This window comes from Neoarius graeffei, chromosome 16, assembly GCF_027579695.1.
Source record: "Neoarius graeffei isolate fNeoGra1 chromosome 16, fNeoGra1.pri, whole genome shotgun sequence".
NCBI classification, from domain to species: domain Eukaryota; kingdom Metazoa; phylum Chordata; class Actinopteri; order Siluriformes; family Ariidae; genus Neoarius; species Neoarius graeffei.
The window spans coordinates 45,503,281-45,522,850 of record NC_083584.1 but is presented as its reverse complement, the minus strand read 5'-3'; the positions used below and the strand labels follow the sequence as shown (position 1 = coordinate 45,522,850).

The window sequence follows — 19,570 nt, the reverse complement described above, 5'->3', positions numbered from 1 at the left end:
AGTAAGCGAGCAGCATCTTGGTTCCAGACCAACAAAATTAAAGTCATGGAGTGGCCAGCCCAATCCCCGGACCTTAAGCCGATAGAAAACTTGTGGGGTGACATCAAAAATGCTGTTTCTGAGGCAAAACCAAGAAATGCAGAGGAATTGTGGAATGTTGTCAAATCATCCTGGGCTGGAATACCTGTTCACAGGTGCCAGAAGTTGGTCGACTCCATGCAACACAGATGTGAAGCAGTTCTCAGAAACCATGGTTATACAACTAAATATTAGTTTAGTGATTCACAGGAATACTAAATCCTAAAGATTTTTTTTTCAGTTTATACAGTCAATATTTGAGTTTGTAATGAAAAATGCAGACACTGCTATTTTTTTGAACAGCCCAAAATTAATTTTTCTTCATTTTCTGTAAAGTAATTAAAACATTGATACATTTTTCTTCATGTTTTGATGTAGAATATAATGTGCAGTGTTCCCAGTGCGTGGAAATAAAAACTATTATAAGGATTTTGAGCGTTACTCACGTTTTTAAACACACTGCTATTATTTTGAACACGACTGTACATGCACTTACAGTATATGACCAAAACTGGATCAAGACAGAATGAGACTGAGAGGAGACCAAAATCAGGATACAGTGGTCTCGAGATGAAGACCAGGCATGAGAACTAAAACCCTGCTATCTAAACGTGTAACGCTTTTAGAAAATGTTATAGTTTGTACAGTCCTGCTCAGTGTCGCAAACGTAACATTGAGGCTCCAAATATAATGAAAGCTTTCTTAGATTTTGTTGTTGTTTGTTGTTCTGGATCATTGTTCAGTGTTCCAGGGTCCCCAGGTTCTCTATGTATGGAGTTCTGTCTGTGTCCGTGTGAGGTTTTTCGGGGTTCTATAGTTTCCTCCCACCTCCAAAATCATGCCAATAGGTGGAAACAACTCAAAGCATCTTTACATCTCATATCTTTTTTCAAGCGATTACCCCGTAAACAAACACACTCACATCAAAGATGAATGTTCGTGTGCGAAAATGCGATGTTTATTTTTTTCACAGAAGGTTAAATTTTTCTAACATTTCATCTGTGAAAGGAACGCATTCAACCAATCAGGGCGCAGGTCGTAGAAACGTCATCACACTGCTGCAGGCTTGGAGGACTGTCTCATTCAGTTTGTGTCTCAAAACCCAGCGCTGTTTAACAAGAGCAACAAAAATAATAAACATAACGACTTTAAAGACGGAAAATTGCAGAGGAGCTCGGCAGTGAAAATGGTGTATGTACAGTCCATGGGCTTTAGTCAAGTCAAGTCAACTTTATTGTTAAATATGCTATACATGCTCGACATACAGCACAGATGAAATATCAGTCCTCCCTGACCCACGGTACAAACAGGCAATGCAATAAATAAAAATAGAATAATTGAAAAAAAACCCAATATAAACAGCATAAACACTCTAGATAGGAACTAGACATAGACTAAACACTCAAACAATATAAACAGTATAAACACTAGATAAGAACAAGACATAGACTAAACACTCAGACAATATAAACAGTGTAAACACTAGATAAGAACTACACACAGACTAAACACTCAGACAATGAACTAGACGTAGACTAAACACTCATATATATATATATATACACACACACAAATTGGTTCAAATAACCAAACAGTCAAGGGCACTTGAGGTATAGCAGGTAAACATGAAACATGAAATAAGCAGAATAAACAAACTAGCAGCTGTTAAGATGAGGTAGTGCGGAATAGCCTACTTTAGCCTACTTTGTAATGTGGTGAAGCTTGGGATCAGTCTCAGCAGCTCCTGAAGCAACAAGTGAAACTCCCCACCTTCTTGCCTACTTCTCAGGATAGGATGAACCCAAGATTTTATTCTTCCCCCTTTTTCATAAAAGAATAAGCACCAGCTCAACATCACTTGTCAACTCCATCGTCCTGCAGTTGTTTTGTGGAATGTTTGCACAATCGTGTCGCAATATATTTAACAGGAATACCTGTATTAATGTTGCGGTAAATTCATCAGCAAACTTTTTACACTTTCACATCATTTCTTCGCATCATGCTGTGTGTGTAAAGACCTTAATTCTCCAGATTGACTCCAGAAAATGAATAAATGGGTCATCTTTAACTCATCCAATCCAACTACAGTACAAGTTTTATACTGAATAAAATACCACACTTTCAGATCATGTTCACATTTATCCTGACCACTGATTCTGATTCTCGGAACTTCACGGAATTCTTCATATCAAAACATTGGCTACTGAGCTTTCATGCATGTCATCAGGATTATATTTTTACATGAGACAGTTGCCATTCCCCAACACTATAGGACACTTAATTGTGAATATTCAGTAGGTTTCATGTTTAAATGTTTACATTTTCACTTGTGAGGCCATGAAAACATGGAGTATGATTAGTATTGGATAACCAGTGGATTTTCTGCATACCACACCACTGGGTAATGTAGCAAGAAATTATTTCCAGTACCTATTGGACCATTTTAATATTGGAACATCATATCTGAGAGACATGAATAGGCCTAAAATTCATGGACCGGGGGAAAAATGAAACTGATGTCTCTGTTTCCTTTTTACCTATGCCAACTGTGTTGGAGGAGGTTATGTTTTCGCCTCCGTTTGTTTGTTTGTTCGTTCCCAAGTAACTCAAAAAGTAGTGAACAGATTTTGATGAAATTTGAAGGAAAGGTGAACCATGGAACAAGGAACAATTGATTAGATTTTGATGCAAATCCAGATATGTATGTGGATCCAGGACTTTTTTTGTCTCTTCCCAATGTAATTCATAAAGTAGTGAACGAATTTGGATGAAATTTGGTGTACAGCTTTAGTATTATCCTCAGTTCAAGTGACTCAATTTTGATGTTGATACTATGTGGCTTGACAGAGATATACACTCTATCAAGTGCCCTTCTAGTTGTAAGCTTAGTTCATACATGATGCCTTCTGATTCCTGACACCACAGCAGAAATAAACATGATATACAAAAATAAAAAAAAAAGGAGATGGCACAAAAGATGTGAAAGCTCCCTACAAGGATGCTTTTTCCCTTTTCAAATCCTCTACATTATATCCTGTTGTTCCAGCATGAAAAGGTCTTTTTTAAAATCAAAGCTTTGTGCCTTGCTTGTGAGGATACCAAAGAAAAACCTTAAAAGTAATCTTCTGTGTGCTCATGGAGGTGTTGGCATCATGTTCCTGCCTTAGCCCTGGATCCTTCTGTTGACCTTTTTTCATGATTGAGCCTCTGGATTTAATTGAATCATGAGAGGAAGCCTCTTTGAGGCAAATGCTTTATGATTATGTTTGGACTACAACATGGGTTCCCTTCCCTGGTCCTGTAGTACCCTTTGTTTCTCCACACTACCCCCTGTTGTAGTGTTTTCCATACAACAACACACCTGATTTTGACAGAAAGGGCTGCTAATTAGCTAATTAGTTAAATCAGGCAAAAAGTATTCTCGGCCCAGGGTCGGAAAACTCTGAACTACAAAGTCTCTTTCTTCACTGAGTGTTGCTGAAGTGTAGCTTTGCTCAGATCTGGGTCCATTAACATTATGAGTCGGACAGACTAATCACACACTCTTTTATCTTTCCTCAGGTGACGTGGCCCCATACTTCAAAACTGAACCAGGGCCTCCGGAAATCCATCTGGAGGGAAACCGGCTGGTCATGACCTGTCTGGCGGAGGGCAGCTGGCCTTTGGAGTTCAAATGGATCCTTAACAACACAGATATAGCTGCATTCTCCCCAGAGTACAAGTGAGAGTCTGCCTTTATTTCATAGTTTTCACTGGGCGGAGGGAATGATTCAGTCGTCTTCAGACAGCGGCTTGTGTTGCACACGTTTGGCTTGATCAACAGTTACACTACAGTGGCTGGTCGGTTTCTTATATACCACATGACCAAAAGTGTGTGGACACATCACCATCACACCCACATACTTGTTGATAATCCCATTCCAGATTTAGTCCATCTTTGCTGTTATAATAAGCTCCACTCTTCTGGGAAGGCTTTCCACTAGCTGTTAGAGCGAGGCTGTGGGGATTCGTGCTCATTCAGCTACAAGAGCATTAGTGAGGTCAGGCACTGATATTGGGGTGCAGTCAGCATGAAAGTTATTTTTTCCAGAGGTGTTCAGTTGGGTTGAGGTCAGGGTTCTGTGCAGGACACTCAAGTTCTTCCACTCTAACCTTGTCTTCATGGATCTCACTTTGTATACAGGGGTAGTATCCTGCTGGAACAGGTTTGGATCTCTTAGTTCTATCCATCCATCCATCCATCCATTATCTGTAACCACTTCTCTTGTGCAGGGTTGCGGGCAAGCTGGAGCCCATCCCAGCTGACCACAGGCAAGAGGCGGGGTACACCTGGACAAGTTTCCAGGTCATTGCAGGGCTGACACATAGAGATAAACAACCATTCACACTCACATTCACACCTATCAATTTAGAGCCACCAATTAACCTAACCTGCATGTCTTTGGACTGTGGGGGAAACCGGAGCACCCGGAGGAAACCCACGCGGACACGGGGAAAATATGCAAACTCCATACAGAAAGGTCCACTGGGCTCGAACCCAGAACTTTCTTGCAGTGAGGCGACAGTGCTAACCACTACACCACCATGCCACCCTCTCTTATGCCACAGCACACACAAACATCCTATCTAATCGTTTGATAAAGATCCACATAGGTAGTGATGGTCAGGTGTCCACAAACATTGGACCATATATTGTATCTCTTTCATCGCTCATGTTATAAATTGTAAACATTGTTTGATTTGCAATTTAACAATTATCTAACTGATATAAAAGATTTATAAGCTTATTCATGCGTCTTTTCCGCAGCTGTATTTTGTGGCCTGTGTCAGAACACGTCACGTTTCAGTCAGCTATTTAACATTGACTAATTGAGGGGGAAAAGAGAATGCATAGGGAACTTAAGTGAAAATTTAATTAACTTTTTATAGGGTTGATTAGATTACTTGAGCTTATACAACTGTATATTTAATCATTCGTGCTTTCAAACTTTCAAATCCAATACTTTTTTTCTCAAGTAGAGTTTCATTTCTCTTGAATAATGTCATCTCGAACTTTCTGTCTATAGCTAGAGGATGAACCAAAGTAGCACTTGGCACTTCCTTAGACAAGAAAAGAAAGACTGACTCCTTTTGTCTTTATGAAAGTAAAAGCGTGCTTCTGGAGATGACTGGCTCTTTACAGCTGAATGAAACATTCAAATGCTTTACCTGGGAGTGCCATGTGGGCACTTGATTCGTGTTAATGTTAATTTGCATTGCTCGATTTGTTTTTTTATATGCCAGTGCCAAACATTCATATGGAAAAGAGGTAATTTGGTTGTCGATATATTTCTTTTGGTCTAATTGCCATTGCTTTTCCAATTGTCTTCCTTAAACACCACTGGAATGGTACTTTCTAAGCAGCGCTGTGATTCCTGTTCGCTCTCCCTGGAGGACTAGACTGCCTTAGTAGAGAACAAATGCACAGAGGTATTTTGGAAGGCATGAAGGAATTTGGGAATGGAGCAACATGCATTTGGAAATAAGCACACGCTTCCATTCATTGTTTCCACTTGCGCTGGTTTCAGGGGAAGTGGCCATTTGGCAGAAGCTGATATTCGTCATCACAGACGAGCGCCAGGTGGAATTCATGGAGAGTCTAATGGCATTTTAATGATTTGCTCACTCTATTGCAGAGGCTGGCAAAAAGGCCTGGCCCCAGCCCCAAAAGTAAACCTTTTAACCTTGGTCTCTCTTTGTAAAAATGCATTCAAAAGTCAAAATCTCATTTAAGTGTGTTAACATGCTGACAAATATCAAATTGGCATGGTGGTGAGAAAAATAGCCATGAACTGATGGATATAATACCAGCTAAGAATTTTAATTTAGCAGAACATTTTCAGAACAGCGTGACTTTAGGAACTCTTGAATCCAGTAATGTGCAAGTGGTTAAGCTGTTTAAAAACTTTTACAACTTTTCTGGAACATTATAAGTTGTAGGAAAGTGACCACGTTTTCATTGACCACACGTCACAAGAATATCATCTGCTTTAATATCATTTGCTTTACCATTGCAGGGAGCGCTTAAGTTGATTGAAACTTATTCATAACTGAAAATGACATCCTAGCAAGTGAAAATACCTTAAATATATAAAGGACATTACATGGTGGCACGAAGATATGAAGTTTATCTTCGAGTGGTGAATATATTTCATGAGTGACTGAAATGAACGAGTGAAACATTTTTCAACACGAGAAGAAAAACTTCATCTCTTCATCCGATCATGTAATGTTCTTTATATTATATGGACACATCAACAACAAAAAAAAGCAAGTTAATCAAAAGAATTTTAATTTTGAACCGGTTCGCCATTTTGACAACGTGCATCTAGTCAGCAGGAAAACACTGGGAGTGACATCATCTGAGTGAAATATCAGGAATTATTATACATATAGGACACTTTTTCCATGGAATAAAAACATGTATTCTATTCCCTTCGAGTGGGTTTCATTCATTTGGTTCAATAGCATGCAATATTGTTAGCATATCACTTATCCTACATGTATTATGTCACTCTACCCAATGGAGAATGAGTGTTGAATATGGTTTACGATATTGTATGGTTGTCAAGACAACATGATGTCACACATCGGTGCTGATGCAAATACTCAACGAGAAAGTTTTCTGCTGTGCATGCGCAGAAGCATTTCTTTGTTCGCCGGGAAAGAGAAAGATGCATTAAACACCTGAAAGGCTACCAAAACTTCATAAGATATTCTTCATGCATATTTACAAGAGAAAAACATACAAATGGATATCGAAAAACTGGAAAAGAGAGTGAATAATAATAATAATAGGCGGCACGGTGGTGTAGTGGTTAGCGCTGTCGCCTCACAGCAAGAAGGTCCTGGGTTCGAGCCCCGGGGCCGGCGAGGGCCTTTCTGTGTGGAGTTTGCATGTTCTCCCCGTGTCCGCGTGGGTTTCCTCCGGGTGCTCCGGTTTCCCCCACAGTCCAAAGACATGCAGGTTAGGTTAACTGGTGACTCTAAATTGACCGTAGGTGTGAATGTGAGTGTGAATGGTTGTCTGTGTCTATGTGTCAGCCCTGCGATGACCTGGCGACTTGTCCAGGGTGTACCCCGCCTTTCGCCCGTAGTCAGCTGGGATAGGCTCCAGCTTGCCTGCGACCCTGTAGAAGGATAAAGCGGCTAGAGATAATGAGATGAGATGAGATAGGCGGCACGGTGGTGTAGTGGTTAGCGCTGTCGCCTCACAGCAAGAAGGTCTGGGTTCGAGCCCCATGGCCGGCGAGGGCCTTTCTGTGCCGAGTTTGCATGTTCTCCCCGTGTCCGTGTGGGTTTCCTCCGGGTGCTCCGGTTTCCCCCACAGTCCAAAGACATGCAGGTTAGGTTAACTGGTGACTCTAAATTGACCGTAGGTGTGAATGTGAGTGTGAATGGTTGTCTGTGTCTATGTGTCAGCCCTGTGATGACCTGATGACTTGTCCAGGGTGTACCCCGCCTTTCGCCCGTAGTCAGCTGGGATAGGCTCCAGCTTGCCTGTGACCCTGTAGAACAGGATAAAGTGGCTAGAGATAATGAGATGAGATGAATAATAATAATAATAATAATAATAACTGGCTGCTTTTCATGGTATATGAGATATGTTCCATTCAGCTAGCATGATATTGAACTCGTCTTCGACTCGACTAGCTGAATGGAATATATCTGATAGACCACTCAACGCCAGCTAATATTATTTGCATATGTCACTCAGATCCGTGATGTATTTCATATGAAAAATACGAGTTTTTCACCATGAAAAGATAAACTTCATATCTTTGAGCCAATGTGTGCTTTTCTTTTAATAATATAGACACATTCACAAACAAAAAGTACACAAATTTATCAAAACAATTCATCCATTTTCTCACAGGTGAGGATATTGAAAAATGTTACTCAGTGTCCCAGAAGATGTGAGTTCCACATTTCCCAGTAAAACACTTGTGTTTATATAATAAAGTCTTTATATATATAATGGCAGATTCTACCATAACAGAGGCCAGTTAAGTCCCATCTCCTTAAATTGCTGAATTGATTATTTTGATCATTCTATTAAGTTTTTCTAGTAGCATTTGGGGTCTTGGACATTCACAGTAAATTTTAGGACAGTAGTCCTGGTAACTAATTAATAAAAGCCTGACATGACAGACATGCTAAATGACAATAGAAACACATCGGTTTCTATCATCAAAATCTGATAGACAAACTAATGTCTACCATCATATTCTGACGGACACTCTAGATGACAATAGCAACAAAACTGTTTCTTACATTATTAATCTGACAAATTTAGTAATAATATTAAATACCTCATCACTAGAACCAAATAATAAAATATTGAAATAAAAAAGATAAAATTTATTTTCAAAATTTAAATATCAACAATAATTGTCAGAAGAGTGACGATAGACACGACTGTGTCACTTTCGCGGGGAAATAACACATTGAAATGGCCTGTCGGCTGAAAGGGTCGCAAGTGGCTCTGATTTATCTCAACTTACGATAGTTTTCCTCCAGAAAAATTTAAATATGAATGCACAAATATATTCTCAATGTTTCTATCGTCAAAAATTTCTATCGTCAGGATAGCTGACTGAAAATCTTACCTTGATTTATTTGATGAAATCTAGCTGTCAGAACTCCAAGTCTTGCCCGGAAGTAAATGTCTGCTGTCACAAAAATCATGCGCAGTAGAATTTCCTCTTTGCGTCAGTCAACATGTGCGTGGTGAGGGCTTCAATTTTGCTATCATCAGGTGCATTTGACTGACAGACTGACGATAGCATTTTTTAAAAATAACTGTGGGCTTCTCGTCGTGAACGAAATAGTTTTTTCGCTGTTAATCTATTTCAACTCTATCTGTTGGCACCCAAAAATGATAAAGCCTGCTTCCACACGATAACTACCAAAGATCCACAATGGCTGAGTCTATCGTCAGGTCATCTGACAGAAATTCACTGACGATAGCAACAGGGATAATGAAAGTGATTTTTAAAATGGGAGTTATGTCTGTCAGATATGTCAAAGAAATAGAACTTTATTCTTTAAAAATCTTTTATTGATATATTCAGTGTATTTTTAAATGACATGCTGTTTTAGAAGACCAAATACCATATTTTCAATCTTGAAAATATTACCTCACTGAAAAAAGGACAAGAAAAATTTCTTATTTTGTGGGCAAGTGGTTAATGGATCCAGTTACGGTAGAATCTGCCTAATGTAATATCATTATATATAGTGTAATATAGTAATATAATGTATCTACTATTTCCTATTATAAGAATACTGTAGGAATGAGAGCGGGTGGGTGGAGCACAGAAGTACGGCAGGCCAGAACTGAGTTCCAAAACTCTCTTGATTTTGCACTTTTCAGTGACTAATGTTCACTCTCCCAGCCACACACGCACACATACAAGTCATCTGGTTGGGGAGAGAACTCCCTTCCTCTGCTCTCTCTCTCCTTTTGTAGGGCATGGTTACTGGGGAAGACACACAAACACAGGTTAACTAACGTCAGGTGTCATGATTCTGCCACTTACCTTCCCTGACTCCGCCGTCCGTTCACAGACCGACGCTTGACCACGCCCCCACTGCCACAAATACCAAATAACAAAATACAAAATTATAAAATTACATTTTTCGAAACACTAATTTCAAAATTTCTTTCTTTTCTTATGGTATTGCCAGATAATGTTGCTTCTTTCTAGAAATAAATACTTAAATGAAGCAAAGTTATCTGCCAATAGAACAAAACTATTCCAAGCTTGAAATGATTAACCTTATAGTTAATCAAATACTGGACACATTTAACGATAAAAATCAAGATATTTTCACTTGTGAAGGTGCCATTTTCTGCATTGCAGAAGATATGAGAAAGCAAACTAATCAAGAACCAGACACAGAACAGGTGAACATAATCAGTAACAGACGTTTCCCAGGACAGGGATGGAGACAGGACGAAAACAAGGACAAAAGCGAATGCCATAATGAACAAAACCTGTGCTGCATTTAGAACATCCACTCGCCCAATATATAGTCCCCTGTATAGTGAATCGGCCATTTTGTAGAGCTGTTTGAATTATCAACTGTAAATTTCATTCACTATATAGTGGCTTACCAAAATAGTATACAGAAGCTGTACCTTACATCAGTTGACTTACACATGGCCGTAGCCAGCTATGAGGCCACCGAGGTCGGGACCTCGGTTATTTTTAAGAGCTGAAAATACATTTGTACGCTAAATATTCAACTGGATAAAAAAATAAAGAATAACAAAACATCTCCGTAAAAAGTGCATTGTTAATTATGTTAAACGTTGATTCTGTCTTCTGTGTCTGTTTCGTGCACGCGGCTCTGAGACAAAGAACACAAAAACGAATGAGTGCACGACTCGGGGGAGGAACGCAGTGCAGTAGACAAGTTTTTTTCATGGTAACCATCAGCGCACTTTCATGAAGCTGTTAAATTTACATTTTTGAAGCAGCGCAGTTGTAGCCTACCTTGTTTGTGATTTTAAAAATAAATCATTCGATAAGCCAAAGCAATAGAGTGGAAAGTTTCAACTTATGTTTGCCTTGGATAACTTTGTCTACAACCCCGATTCCAAAAAAGTTGGGACAAAGTACAAATTGTAAATTAAAATGGAATGCAATAATTTACAAATCTCAAAAACTGATATTGTATTCACAATAGAACATAGACAACATATCAAATGTCGAAAGTGAGACATTTTGAAATTTCATGCCAAATATTGGCTCGTTTGAAATTTCATGACAGCAACACATCTCAAAAAAGTTGGGACAGGGGCAATAAGAGGCTGGAAAAGTTAAAGGTACGAAAAAGGAACAGCTGGAGGACCAAATTGCAACTCATTAGGTCAATTGGCAATAGGTCATTAACATGACTGGGTATAAAAAGAGCATCTTGGAGTGGCAGCAGCTCTCAGAAGTAAAGATGGGAAGAGGATCACCAATCCCCCTAATTCTGCGCCGACAAATAGTGGAGCAATATCAGAAAGGAGTTCGACAGTGTAAAATTGCAAAGAGTTTGAACATATCATCATCTACAGTGCATAATATCATCAAAAGATTCAGAGAATCTGGAAGAATCTCTGTGCGTAAGGGTCAAGGCCGGAAAACCATACTGGGTGCCCGTGATCTTCAGGCCCTTAGACGGCACTGCATCACATACAGGCATGCTTCTGTATTGGAAATCACAAAATGGGCTCAGGAATATTTCCAGAGAACATTATCTGTGAACACAATTCACTGTGCCACCCGCCGTTCCCAGCTAAAACTCTATAGTTCAAAGAAGAAGCCGTATCTAAACATGATCCAGAAGCGCAGACGTCTTCTCTGGGCCAAGGCTCATTTAAAATGGACTGTGGCAAAGTGGAAAACTGTTCTGTGGTCAGACGAATCAAAATTTGAAGTTCTTTATGGAAATCAGGGATGCCGTGTCATTCGGACTAAAGAGGAGAAGGACGATCCAAGTTGTTATCAGCACTCAGTTCAGAAGCCTGCATCTCTGATGGTATGGGGTTGCATTAGTGCGTGTGGCATGGGCAGCTTACACATCTGGAAAGACACCATCAATGCTGAAAGGTATATCCAGGTTCTGGAGCAACATATGCTCCCATCCAGACGACGTCTCTTTCAGGGAAGACCTTGCATTTTCCAACATGACAATGCCAAACCACATACTGCATCAATTACAGCATCATGGCTGCGTAGAAGAAGGGTCCGGGTACTGAACTGGCCAGCCTACAGTCCAGATCTTTCACCCACAGAAAACATTTGGCGCATCATAAAATGGAAGATACGACAAAAAAGCCCTAAGGCAGTTGAGCAACTAGAATCCTACATTAGACAAGAATGGGTTAACATTCCTATCCCTAAACTTGAGCAACTTGTCTCCTCAGTCCCCAGATGTTTACAGACTGTTGTAAAGAGAAAAGGGGATGTCTCACAGTGGTAAACATGGCCTTGTCCCAACTTTTTTGAGATGTGTTGTTGTCGAGAAATTTAAAATCACCTAATTTTTCTCTTTAAATGATACAATTTCTCAGTTTAAACATTTGATATGTCATCTATGTTCTATTCTGAATAAAATATGGAATTTTGAAACTTCCACATCATTGCATTCCATTTTTATTTACAATTTGTACTTTGTCCCAACTTTTTTGGAATCGGGGTTGTAAAACATGGTGGTGTATACTGATTTTTCCCCCCCAATTTTTTTTTGTGTAGGTGTAACGGATACCAGATTGTTAATGTATCTTAGTTACATAGGCTACTTGGTTAGGGTGTCTTTTGCCCTTTTTGCTTGGGCCAGATCAAACCATTAAACAAGCTTAAATTATTCTTACTCTTGCCACATACATGATTTTTTTTCAAAACTGATGATATTCAGTTCAAACACCATTAAAAGTAATTTCAGGAATAGATCTCTTGTGTGACATGTAATTCACCCCTCTCATTTAAATATGTCGAAAATTTTTCAGCGCATGCTTTCCGTGCACATCACGGACCTCAATGATTTTAAAATGCTGGCTACGGCCCTGGACTTACATCATCATACATTGCTGCCTGTCATGTGCCTCTATCAGTTGTAGAGTTTTATTTTATTCTTATTTCAGTATTGTGAAGAGACTTATCCAAAAATAGCAACACTAATGTCCATGTTCTGGCAGTTGTTTATACAACAGAGATAATAATTATGAATATATGGTGTATACAGTACCAACCAAAAGTTTGGACACACCTTCTAATTCAACGTTTTTAAAAGTCACTTCCTGTCTTAAAGTAATGATGGATGTCGTTTCTCTTTATTTAGTTGAGCGGTTCTTGACATAATATGGATGACTACAGTTGTGGAATAGGGCTATTTACTGTATTTTTATTATTTACTGTTTGCTCTCAAACACATTAAGAAGGGAAGAAACTCATCCACTAATTAACTTTCGACAAGGCACCTGTTAATTGAAAAGCATTCCAGGTGATGACCTCATGAAGCTGGTTAAGATAATGCCAAAAGTGTACAAAGCGTCATCAAGGTAAATGCTAGAAACTTTGAAGAATTTAAAATATGACATACTTTTTTGTTTTCCACATAATTCCATATATGTTCCATATGTTATTTCATAGTTTTGATGTTTTCAGTATTGTTCTACAATGTAGAAAATAGAAAATATAGAACAACCTTTGAGTGGGTAATAATAATAATAATAAGGTGGCACGGTGGTGTAGTGGTTAGCGCTGTCGCCTCACAGCAAGAAGGTCCGGGTTCGAGCCCCGTGGCCGGCGAGGGCCTTTCTGTGCGGAGTTTGCATGTTCTCCCCGTGTCCGCGTGGGTTTCCTCCGGGTGCTCCGGTTTCCCCCACAGTCCAAAGACATGCAGGTTAGGTTAACTGGTGACTCTAAATTGACCGTAGGTGTGTATGTGAGTATGAATGGTTGTCTGTGTCTATGTGTCAGCCCTGTGATGACCTGGCGAGTCCAGGGTGTACCCCGCCTTTCGCCCGTAGTCAGCTGGGATAGGCTCCAGCTTGCCTGCGACCCTGTAGAACAGGATAAAGCGGCTAGAGATAATGAGATGAGATGAGATAATAATAATAATAATAATAATCAGTTCTTTCTCACACCCAAGCAGGGCCGCGTTAACCCTTGCCGAGGCCCTGGGCAGACACCCCCCCGAGGCCCCACCCCCGCCTGTTGTCAACTGCGCTCAGCAAATTCACTCCCTCAGACGTGCCTGTCTAACTAGACACAGAAACTTAAATAATGACAGTGGCACAATTAGAAATACTATTGAACGATAAAATTTTATATCCATCAACACCTATTTAATCGAGAAAAAGCAATGGTGAAATAGGCATTTGCATGGTGAAAAAATCCATCAGACATCACGGTTAACAAGTCTGGTTAACTAAAGTTTAGCCTCAAGAAGCCTTTGAATGAGTGAGTCAATGAACAACATGTCAAGAACATAACCTAGGCCTACAACAGTTTCTTTAGTATTCAGAACAAGAACATTCATCTGGTATATAACCGTTCGTTTTCATTTTGGAATCCAGGTGACTTTTAACTTGTGAAAACAAAGAGCGATAACAAAGAAAGAAAAATATCTTGCTTCTCAGAAATAAATCTCAAAATGTTAGGCTATGTGAAACATTTCATCCTTTCACACACAATGTCCCAAACAGCAGTGGCACACAGCTTTGCGCATTCAGTTTGACAGCCATGGGTCAACTTACAAGGGCACTTTCCTACTTTTCTGGAAAGCGAAGTCATTAATTAAATCACTGAACTCAAGCTGGCGTAGCGTGTGAAGACATGATTGGACAGTGATCATATTGACAATGACGGGTGATTTATGCGACGGGACAAGGTGGGCTTCTTTACGGGTGGCGAAATGCATCAAAAATGTTTCAATATGATCAAAACTTCTGAAAATATCGTTTTATATTTTCCGATCTTACTACCTCTGAGGCCCCCTAGTGGCCGAGGCCCTGGGCAGCTGCCCATGAAGCCCATTAGGATAACGCGTCCTTGCACCCAAGGTCACTTTACAATTAAGGGGAAAAAAAAAAGACAGTGAGTCCACCAAGAGAGGATAATTCCAATGGCGTAGAGACCACAGTCCCACCAAGTGCACGAAGATAAATCCCACACCGCCTGCACAGCTGCTGGGCAACAACGCTCGGAACACCGTGCCATGGATCCACAAAGCGAGCACGGAAGCACCGCTACACAGAGTGCTGGTATGTCCCAAACCACCTGCACAGCCACCACGACGCCACCGGACAGCATCACTCAGAACACCACATCAAGCACAGAAGCACCGCCGCACAGAGCGCTGGACAACCCTGATGTTAAGAAGAGCAACAGGCTTACTGCAGTCCATAGCGAGGAGCACAGGCATCACCCACGGCGGATCAAGGCCTGAAGCTTTTATGGCTGAGGACTACAATTGTCTTGCTAACTTTAGGACTGCAGTTATCATGAACAGTTTTGCACTCAAGTTTCCATCAATGAGGAGCTATAACATCAACGAAACTGTCCTCATGTTAAAACTGTTAATATTATAGTCAGGCTGTCTGTTGTTGCCCAAATGAGGATGGGTTCCCTTTTGAGTCTGGTTCCTCTCGAGGTTTCTTCCTCATGTCGTCTGAGGGAGTTTTTCCTTGCCACCGTCGCCACAGGCTTGCTCATTGGGGATAGATTAGGGATAAAATTAGCTCATGTTTGAAGTCGTTAAAATTCTGTAAAGCCGCTTTGCGACAATGTTTATTGTTAAAAGCGCTATACAAATAAACTTGACTTGACTTGACTTGAAGGGAACCGATGCCAAAACTGGGTCCCGAGCCACGCCACAACCGATGGAGAAAACACTCAAATAAAAAACAAACATCAAACTACACAAACACAAAAAAGGGGGAAAAAAGAAAAAAATGAAACGCTCCGGTGAGAAGTGGCAGCCAAAATACGCACAGTGTATTCTCAAACGGAAACGGAAAATGTTGAATAAAGTAGAGGTGTACAAACTTTTGACTGGTACTGTATATTATGTAGCAGCGTAACATCCTCCTAGTATCCGAAATGTATCAACGTCTGCCTGCCCTTATCCCCTAGTGAGTGTGCTTTGTAGTGAATGCTACAGAGTGAGTGAGTGAGTGAGTGGACAAGTGGAAAGTCCAAACACAGTACGGGGAGCCATTTTGTTGAGCATCAACATGTGCTGATAGAGGAACACATGACACCATTATTATAGTAAATGTTATTTTTGGAATCATATGGTCTAACCTTAAAAACTTGTGAAATATTTATGAAACATTGTAATTACAGGCTCTGCTTTTTGGAAACAATCTTTCTTACTATCTCTCTTTTGCAGGTATATTATACCATCCCTCCAGCGCTCTGACATGGGTGTATACCAGTGTGTGGTGAGAAACCGAATGGGCGCGCTGCTCCAGAGAAGAGCTGAGATACAAGTGGCATGTAAGTCTTAATGACCAATCAGTGCAGTGGCTCGCTCTGCCATTGCACTGCATATTTTCTCTTTTTCAAGCTCACATACTTCATTCTGCCCTTGAAAGACCTTACAGTTAACCATTGAGTGAAAATTTGCATCGCTTTTGGTGCTCTAAGGACAGGTATTAAAATCCACTGACAGACTGTAAAGTGCTAACACCAATCCTGTTGCTTCTACTACTTCCCTGAGACTGTAATGATTAAAAAAATCCACTGTTTTACCCTTAAAAAAAGAAAAGATAGTGCTATCCTTTCTACCATTATCTCAGCATGGCTCAGCAAGTCTCTCTGTCTCCCCCACTGCTATTCTTTGCATTTGCATCAAGTAAATGAACAGTTTTAAACCTTTTAAAGCAAAATGCATTGCCTTTTTCTGTAATTCAAGGCACAATGCTTTTGAGGCTTTTTTCCCCTCGTTCTTTATTCTAGTTGAATTTTGTGTTGCAGCCTACCAGGAATATGTGCTTTTATTTGATTCCTCTGTATTTGGTGCTTAGAAAGAAAAGCTGAAACAATTTGGCTGTTTACAAGTGAGACAGACAGCAGTTTGTTCACACATGGTCTTATCATGTACCATGAATACATCTTCAATTTTCCTTTGACCATTTGTGATCAGATTTCATGACTAAGGGGTCATCTGCCAAAAGAGATATGTTATTTCAAAAACAGCACCAAGATGACGAGACTGATATCAGAACCCTGTTAGGACTAGGACTGTTTTGGCCTCTAGAGGCCGCTGTTATTTCCTTTTCGTGTCATGTTTATTTTGGCCTCTAGAGGCCGCCACTGTTCCTGTGTTTTGTGTTTGTGTTAATTGCCTGTTTAGTCCTGATTATCTTCACCTGTGTTCAATTTAGTTTGTGTATTTATACCCCCTGAGTTCAGTCCTCTTGGAGTCTTTGTGCTGTTATGTTTATCTCCAGTTTCCTCTGTACTGTGTTCTTTGTTTTGCACTCTGCTTTTCTTTTGGATTTAGTAGTGACTGTGTTTTTGGATCTTCTGAGCTTTTGCATTTTTGCCTTTTCCTTTTTGGACTTTGAACTTTTGGATATTTTATTTTTCCCTTTGTCTTCCCAGTGTTGGATTATACTCTTTGTTTTTTTTTGTTTTGTTTTTTGTTTTGCCCTGGATTGTATATAGTGTATATAGTATAAATAAACCTTTTGATACTTTTTCTACTTCCGCCTCACGCCTCTGCATTTGAGTCATCCCCCTGGTGACCTAGTGGGGGTTTGCTGGATTATCACACCAACGAACCAGGTTCGAATCCCAGCAAAACCCTAACAGAAAGACTCCGTCATGACCAGAGGTGGAAAAACCCGGGTGCAGAAAGTAAAAACCCTGCCACATTTTTGCTCCAGCCAATTCAATGAACCAGCTGATCCTAATTACCACATCCCCTAAGCCAGGTTGATGAGCTAATTGGTGAAATCACCTGTGTTGAGAGCACAGGCAGAAGGAAAACCTAAGCAGGACTTTAACTTTGTCAATCCAGTTTTTCCACCTCTGGTCATGACCGACTCAGCAGAGGCTGCTTCAACTGTCTACCCGGCCAACCTTCAGGGAATTACGGCAGCTTTGACATGCTTCGGAGCGATCATGGACGCTTATGGACGTACGCTCACCAGCCAACGTGAGGCCCTTGCTCACCACGAGGAACTGCTTCAGCAAATCGGGAAAACCCTGGCACAGCTGACATCTCTGCCTGCAGCTCCTGCTCCTGTGCCTCCTGCCATGCTGCCTTCTTCACCTCGCGAACCCAGCCTTCCTGCACCACAGAGGTACGACGGCAAGCACAGTAAGTGCCGAGAGTTCCTTACCCAGTGTCAACTCACCTTTGAGCTTCAGCCTACCACCTACACTACGGATCGCCGCAAGATTGCCTTTGTGATCACCTTATTAGCTGGTAAGGCGCGAGCCTGGGCTACTGCTATCTGGCAAAGACAGGGACCTGAGTGCCTTGATTTCCAGCTGTTTTCTGAAGAGATGCTTCGGGTCTTTGATCAGGCGGACATCAGTACCGACGCAGCCCGAAAGCTCATGTCCATCCGGCAAGGAGGAAGCGTCGCAGATTACGCTATCTTGTTCCGAACGCTCGCAGCAGTAAGTGGATGGAACGAGACTGCCCTGGTGTCAGCCTTCCACCATGGTCTGTCTGACCCCATCAAGGACGGTCTGGCCTCTATTGGATGCCCAAGTGACCTCAAAACCCTCATCTCACATGCTATTCGTCTGGACAACAGGATGAGAGAACGCCACCAAGCCTTGAGCCCCCCCAGCCTCCCTACCTCTACCTGGAAACCGTCTACCTCCTTCAGTGACTGTCCAGAATCCATGCAAGTGGGTCGTACTCGCCTCTCCGCATCTGAGAGGGAGCGCAGAAGGAGGGATAAGTGCTGCATCTACTGTGGCAAGCCTGGTCACTTCCGAGCATCATGTCCCGAACTCTTGGGAAAAGGACCGCCCTGTCCAGCCGAGGGAGGGTTGTGACGGGGCCTACCCTCTCTCCCGGACTCCCTGGCCAAGGAATCTACGTCCCGGTCTCCATCTCCTGGGTTGAGTCTGTCCACTCTTGTCAAGCTTTGTTAGACTCAGGGGCGGCTGGGAACTTTATGGACATTCACTTCGCCCAAAGCATCAATATTCCGACTGCACCTCTTGAAGTCCCACTGTCTGTGTCTGCCCTCGATGGCCAAGCGTTAGGTGATGGAAGAGTCACCCAAGTTACTTCTCCAGTCTTCCTCCAGTCTCAAGGTCACAAGGAAGAAATATCCCTGCACCTGATTCCTTCACCTGAGTTCCCAGTTATTCTAGGCCTTCCTTGGCTTATTCGCCACAACCCTCGCATAGATTGGGTAACAAGCCAGGTTGTGGAATGGGGCCCTGCATGCCATGCCTCTTGTCTGCTCTCTAGCTCTCCTGTGTCTCCTGCCGAGCCCCCTGATCTCACCGAGTTATCTCAAGTTCCCACAGAGTACTGGGATCTCAAGGAGGTATTCAGCAAGAGCAGGGCCGCCGTTCTTCCTCCGCACCGGGCCTACGACTGTGCCATCGACTTGCTCCCTGGGACTACCCCTCCTCGTGGCAGACTGTTTTCCCTCTCTCAGCCAGAACGCAAGGCCATGGAGGAATACCTCAAAGACGCCCTGGTCTCTGGGTTCATTCGACCCTCCACCTCACCTGCTGGTGCCGGCTTCTTCTTTGTCGGCAAGAAGGATGGGGGGCTCCGACCATGTATTGACTACAGGGGTCTGAACAAGATCACTGTGCGCAACCGATATCCCCTTCCGCTGATGTCCACTGCTTTCGACCTGCTCCAAGGCGCCACCGTCTTCACCAAGTTGGACCTACGGAACGCATACCACCTCATCCGTATCCGACAGGGAGACGAGTGGAAGACTGCCTTTAACACCCCGTCT

The 19,570-nt window shown here is 41.6% G+C and overlaps 1 protein-coding gene across 4 annotated transcripts in view; it reads left to right on the top strand.

Annotated features, from left to right (window-relative positions):
- sdk1a (sidekick cell adhesion molecule 1a) overlaps positions 1-19,570 on the top strand; it is a 539,170-nt gene that overhangs the window by 194,143 nt on the left and 325,457 nt on the right. For all 4 annotated transcript variants that reach the window (XM_060943068.1, XM_060943067.1, XM_060943066.1 and 1 more), the window contains exons 2-3: positions 3,640-3,799; positions 16,012-16,118. In XM_060943068.1, the coding sequence (XP_060799051.1) occupies positions 3,640-3,799; positions 16,012-16,118 (267 nt within the window). The remainder of the gene's footprint in view (positions 1-3,639; positions 3,800-16,011; positions 16,119-19,570) is intronic.